The sequence below is a fragment of the Giraffa tippelskirchi genome, chromosome 7, assembly GCF_054371585.1.
Source record: "Giraffa tippelskirchi isolate mGirTip1 chromosome 7, T2T-mGirTip1v1.2.pri, whole genome shotgun sequence".
In the NCBI taxonomy this organism is placed as follows: Eukaryota; Metazoa; Chordata; class Mammalia; order Artiodactyla; family Giraffidae; genus Giraffa; species Giraffa tippelskirchi.
Window position 1 is genome coordinate 95,300,481 of NC_137281.1, and position 7,020 is coordinate 95,307,500.

Here is a 7,020-nt window from a genome sequence, read left to right on the forward strand (position 1 = left end):
AGTACCTGTCCTCAGTTACTTTGTTCCCTGGGAAAATAGCTGCAGACATGGAGATGGATTCCAGAGATTTTCTGATATAGAATCAACAAAGATGGTATTCAGATGTAAGCTTCATGAAGAATTTTGGTAGTTTTTGAAGTTTTACCATAATAGTTATAAAAATATTAAAGATTAAATAACTTTCCGTTATGTTTAAAATCAGTACATATTGTTTTTAATCTTAGATGCTAACAGATCTTTCATACTAAAAAAATGTCATAAAATGGACCTTCTGTGAAGGTCTTTTAGGGATGGTTTCACCTACAAGTTATACATTTGTTAGTCCTCCTGTGGCAAACTGAAGGATGACATTTAGTCTGTGTCATCTGTTGTTGTATGACCAGCTCCTGTTTCTTTAAACTTAATGGAAGTATCCTATTGGTTATTACCAGGATAGTGATTGATGCAGCATTTATATAAAACCATATAATTTGGACTCAGGATGACAGTTTTCTGGCACAGGCAGTGATCTGGGATCTAGCTGTCCTCTTTCCTTCTTTCCAGATCAACCTCTGAGAAGAGGTTCTCCTCTGGTGGCACTAGAGCCTTTCCTGGTCCTCAGATAGCCCAGGCCCATTCCTGACATTTGCACCGACTGTTCTCTTGTTGGGAATATGCTTCCTCTGATGGCTTGCTGCTTTCCTTTTTGTCTGTTTCTACTTCAGTGTCGCTTCCTTAGAGACGGACTTCCTGACCAGCACATCTAATTTATATTGTGAAAGTGTTAGTGACTTAGTCGTGTCCAACTCTTGGTAACCCCATGGACTGTAGCCCGCCAGGCTGCTCTGTCCGTGGAATTCTCCAGGCAAGAATACTGGAGTGGGTTGCCATTCCCTTCTGCAGGGGAATCTTCCCAACCCAATAATCGAATCTGCATTTCTCCTGCATCACAGGCAGATTCTTTACCATCTGAGCCACCAACTTATATTGTAGCATATGTCATTATTTTATATATTTGTTTCTCTGTCTTTTTCTTCTTTGTCTTTCCACTGCAGTATAATCTCTGTGATGGTAGGAGCTAAAGTTTTGCTCCCTGCTGCTTCTTCAGAACCTGGAATAAGGTCTGACAACTAGTCAGCTCTCAAAATGTTTATGGGATAAGTGAATGTTAAGTGGAGAGTTGTAAAGATATCCTATTATAGGCTTAAATACCCAGACCCAGAATCAGAATGCTTCATGGATTAGTTAAGCATCTGGTTAGTTGCTCCAATTTGATGGAACTGATTGGTTGTTCCTTGAGCAGGCCTATCAGTGCAATGGAAATTCTGTAAGTTGATTGTGAAGTTCTTAGCTGACCTATTTCCCAAGGATCTTTCTCTCAACCACACTTGCCTTGTTTGTTTTTATTTTCGTTTTGTTTTTCCTTTGATCTTGAAATGAAAGTACTTATTTCCCAGTTAGATTCCTAAACAATTTATTTAAGGAAGGGCCAATAGATGAAAATGCATTTATTAGAATTACTTTGAAATTATAATGATCCTGAGACTTTTACCCACTTTAAATAATTTGATTTTATTACCCTTTGTTTATTGGAAATTATACATCTTTATAAACATACATGTAAAATAGTGTAATTTAATTTAGTATTTTCTCCTGGCAGTTACAAAGAAGACCTCATCTGTTGACTTTGATTTTTACTATTGAACAAATGTCATTAATTTATTCAATCAAACAGTACACTGTAGAGAAAATGTTCATCAGTTCAGTTCAGTTCAGTCGCTCAGTCGTGTCCAACTCTTTGTGACCCCATGAACTGCAGCATGCCAGGCCTCTCTGTCCATCACCAACTTCCAGAGTCTGCCCAAACCCATGTCCATCGAGTCAGTGATGCCATCCAACCATCTCATCCTCTGTCGTCCCCTTTCTCCTCCTGCCCCCAATCCTACCCAGCATTAGGGTCTTTTCCAATGAGTCAACTCTTCGCACGAGGTGGCCAAAGGAGTGGAGTTTCAGCTTCAACATCAGTCCTTCCAATGAACACCCAGGATTGATCTCCTTTAGGATGGATTGATTGGATCTCCTTGCAGTCCAAGGGACTCTCAAGAGTCTTCTCCAACACCACAGTTCAAAAGCATCAATTCTTCGGTGCTCAGCTTTCTTCACCGTCCAACTCTCACATCCATACATGACCACTGGAAAAACCATAGCCTTGACTAGATGGACTTTTGTTGGCAAAGTAATGTCTCTGCTTTTAAATATGCTATCTAGCTTGGCCATAACCTTCCTTCCAAGGAGTAAGCGTCTTTTAATTTCATGGCTGCAGTCACCATCAGCAGTGATTTTGGAGCCCAAAAAAATAAAGTCTGACACTGTTTCCACTGTTTCCCCATCTATTTCCCATGAAGTGATGGGACCAGATGCCATGATCTTAGTTTTCTGAATGTTGAGCTTTAAGCCAACTTTTTCACTCTCCGCTTTTACTTTCATCAAGAGGCTCTTTAGTTCTTCTTCACTTTCTGCCATAAGGGTGGTGTCATCTGCATATCTGAGGTTATTGATATTTCTCCCAGCAATCTTGATTCCAGCTTGTGTTTCTTCCAGCCCAGCGTTTCTCATGATGTACTCTGCATAAAAGTTAAATAAGCAGGGTGACAATATACAGCCTTGACGTACTCCTTTTCCTATTTGGAACCAGTCTGTTGTTCCATGTCCAGTTCTAACCGTTGCTTCCTGACCTGCATACAGGTTTCTCAAGAGACAGGCCAAAGAATGCTCAAACTACCACACAATTGCCCTCATCTCACATGCTAATAAAGTAATGCTCAAAATTCTCCAAGCCAGGCCTCAGCAATACATGAACCGTGAACTTCCAGATTTTTAAGCTGGTTTTAGAAAAGGCAGAGGAACCAGAGATCAAATTGCCAATATCCGCTGGATCATCGAAAAACCAGAGAGTTCCAGAAAAACATCTATTTCTGCTTTATTGACTATGCCAAAGCCTTTGACTGTGTGGATCACAATGAACTGTGGAAAATACTGAAAGAGATGGGAATACCAGACCATCTGACCTATCTCTTGAGAAACCTGTCTATCTTCTTGTCTAAAATGTTTTTAATTATTTAATTACCCATTTATTAAAGAAAAAATATGTATTATAATATAATTACATATTATAAGCCAAGAACTGTGCTAGACATAATAAACTGAATAAAATCAAAGTTTTCTACCCTCATGAGGCTTTCAGCCTTACAGTTGGGATGTGTCTGAGGTGGATGAGTAACTCAACAGATACAGTGTTCTGGGCTAAGTGATGGAGAGATGAACAGGGTGCTCCTCGATTGCACATTGAGGGATACTTAACATAGTCCTGGTTGTGGTGGATGAAAAAGGTGATGTACAAGGTGGATTATGAATTATCCAGGTGAAAGGTGATAGTAGGAAACAGTGACTAGAGATGCGGCTGGCTGAAGAGAGTAGGTAGGAACCAGATTACAAAGAACCTTACAAGAATTTTTAAGTGATTATAATTTAATTTTGAGATTTTGTGTGGGGCTTTTGAAATATTTTAAGAAGGAGAATGGTACGTTCAAATTTTTGTTTTAAAAAAATCACTCTGGCTTCCACGTCTGGGATGAATTTGGGGACTTTTTTGTTTGTTTGTTTTTGTAGTGTTAGGGGATGAGGAGAGCTAGAGGTAATGACAGAAATCTAGAGCAGATAAGGTGATGGCTTGTGTTGCTTGTTAAAGGGTTGGTGACCCACTGATGAAAAGTCTGTTCCATTCTTTTTCCCTAATCAGGTGCCAACCAACCCTATGAACTAAAAGTAAATCAAAAGATGATGTGCTTGCATGGATACTTTTTTCACAAGTAAATCTATTTCCTTCCCATGAAGTGGTTATGGTATAGATAATGCCAGGGTAATAGGGTTAGTTCTTTTCAAAATCACCTCTGTGTTCACCTTACACGTTAGGAGGAGAAAACAAGGAAGATGGGTATGCTCAGACCTCCTGCCCCCAACTTGGCTTAGTTAGTTGCCAGTGGTTTTGAGGTAAGCTGTTTTTGTTATTCTTTTCCCTTCAGTGCTTTCCTGTGACAGTAGCATACTTTAACTAGAGCCGAGTGTGGCATTTGCCCAGGAAAAACATGTACACACAGGGGATGCTGACAAGTCTATGCTGGCCTTTTCTTGTCACTGCCTTACCACTTGGCTTTGTCTTATCTAGGTATCTGAATGGAGTGGGGAAAGATGGAGCTGCCCCAGTGCTCCTGGAGCTAGCCAATGAGGTAATGTTATTGTTGTTATTTTATTTAAACCTACATAAAACCTAAGGGGCCTGTGTAGAGTGGCTCTGCTTAGAATTATAATTAACCTTAAAAAAAAAAAAGATTTTGAGGTGCAGTAGACATTTAAATTGTTCCCTGGTCTCTTTGTACTTTTAATAATTGGACCGAGAGCATCATGTATTAATAAATCAGTTAACTTAATTAGTCTGTTTCTTTTAAAATAAATGAGTAAACAGCTTCTTGATTTCTTATTTTGTGGGAAATTTCAACCAAACAGCTCAGGACATGCTCTTCTTTAGATGTGTTGTCTTAATTTAGTGTGAGAAATACCTGTGTCAAGTGCAGAGATGTATGGCAAGACAACCCATGCTGTTACAAAAATGAGGAGAGAAATTGTATACCTAAAGATGTAACATTTACTTGACTCATTTTTGTTGTTAGCAAACTTTTATTATATTAAAAGATACATGCCGTCTAGAAGTCTTTCTTTATATGGAGAAGCATACTGTTCTTATTAACACTAAGGATGAAGTGATTTATTGAACTTATTTGTTAACTCTTATCTGCTTCTGTTTGGGGAAACAAATAATAGTCTTACATTTAAAAAAGGAAACCCTAAAGACTTCCCATGAATGAAGAAGCTGTAAAAAGTTCATAATAGTTGCAGAGAGCATGCCGAAAAAATAAAATATTTAATTCCTAAACTTTAAAATATTTATCCACCGTAATAAGAGCAATACAATATTTAGTCTGACTTGGAACTGCTTATGCAAACCTCATAGGGGTGGAATGAAATGTACACTGTTTTCATGTTGCATTATAATAGAAAACATAGAAGCAAGGCAGAAAATGTGTGTTTGCATTAAAGATGACTCGGTACTGTGAGCATGAACTGTTGCAGTAGCAGCAAGTGCTCCATGTAAGGATGGCTTCTCTCACAGCTTCTGTCTGCTATGTGCCACCACAGTCAGCCATTGAACAATTACCTATCAGTTTCTAGAAGGTTTTAATAGTCTAGGCAAGGTCTACACAATCTGATAGGATAGTTAACATATAGAATGGATGTCTCTCCTCCTCCTAGCAAAGCATGTTTTTGATTCTTTTTTTAATTTCTAGAGCAAGGTGGTTTTTAAATGTCTCCAGACTTGAGTCGATTCTGTTAGCAGCTTAAGATATCTGAGGTATAACTTATTCAGACTTTAGTGATTGCCCTTTATAAAAAAGAAGAGCATTCTTTATGAAAAAAAAAAAAAAAAAAAGCATTCCTGATACAGCATCTAGGAGTGTGATGCAAAGTGATAGCCATTTTTATAGATGATGATATTGATGGCATAGGTTTTATATAGTAGCAATCTATATTCATTTGAATTTTTAATGGACATTTCTGTTGAGCTTAGCTTATTTAGCTGACCTTAACTTCCATCTTCTAGTAATATGGAAAATTTTAACCCACTGACACATTTTCTCCATATCAATAAATCTGTTATTTACCATGAATATATAACAATGTTTAACCAAAGGAAATAAATCACTGTTTAAAGATATTTCCTCTCCTTTGGCTTCAAATTAGTACAGAAATGATAGCGTTTTCTGAGAGATTGCTAATGCATTAGGAAAATTTGGGAATGACTGGTACTGGATTAGGCCTTCTAAACAACCAAGCTGCCATTTTTATATGATAGTTAATACCTAAATGACATATGCTTGCATCTGGTGACAATTGATGTGATGGTAATGGTTTATGAGTCAATATATATTTAATCAGTAGAAACTGTAAAAATTGATGAGAAATATATAACATTGGTACATTACAGTGTGAAGCAACTCTCTTAAATAAGAGCACTGTATTATTGTTGTTTTGAAAGGTAAGGACTCTATGTGGTCATCATTGATTTTATAAATGTCTTAATACTGATTTTCCTATTTCAAGGCTGAAAATGAACATTTGAGAAAATCTTACTTTGTTAGTAATAATAAGATCAGTCATTCTGTTCTCTCCACACAAATATTTTCAAGTGAGATTTGAAGCACTATGAATTTTACTTACATGCTAAATTCTGACATGAAGCATGATGGCCCTATTTCAGAGAAAGATGGACACATGATTAATATGAAAATTAGGGAGATGCAAGTACCTGAACTAATAAGGTAGTCCTTATTCAGGCTGGACTACCTTCAGTAATTTCACCATTTTTCATGTGTCAGCTCTGATGTGGGTTACTAGGAATAAGCAGCTTCGTGGAAAGCATTTCTTTCTACTTGGGGAATTTAAGGGCATCCAAGTACATACATATTTGAAAAAACTGTTCATACAAATGAAGCCAGCCTTTTTGTCTAGTTACTAAATCAAGATAAAATTTTGGTATGAATATGGGACTTGAAAGCCTGTCAGGAAAAAATCATGGTGATAATATATGAGATAACACTTTCTATCTTAACACCTAAGATGAAAAGACTTATTTGGGGGGAGTATTACTATTCTGGACAAACACAGGCCTATTTTCTGGTGAAATTAAATCAATGGTTAATAAGGAATCTGTGAACTAAAAAAAATGATAGTAGGTTTCCAGAAGAATAGATGCATTTTTAATGAAAATGACGGTTGGATTGTGTATCCCCTGTTTTCTGTTTGAGCCTTTATAGAGAAGTTACCTCCCTGGATTCTATATTAGCTAAGTAACATTTCAGATAAACTTAAGAATGGTGAGCTTACAGTACAAGTATTATATTGTTGTTTCTTATTATTAATATCTCT

General features: G+C 37.1%; 1 protein-coding gene across 4 annotated transcripts in view; it reads left to right on the forward strand.

Annotated features, from left to right (window-relative positions):
* The window catches only part of CDIN1 (CDAN1 interacting nuclease 1), a 233,470-nt gene that overhangs the window by 59,946 nt on the left and 166,504 nt on the right, over positions 1-7,020 (forward strand). For all 4 annotated transcript variants that reach the window (XM_081507112.1, XM_081507111.1, XM_081507114.1 and 1 more), the window contains one exon: positions 4,205-4,265. In XM_081507112.1, the coding sequence (XP_081363238.1) occupies positions 4,205-4,265 (61 nt within the window). The remainder of the gene's footprint in view (positions 1-4,204; positions 4,266-7,020) is intronic.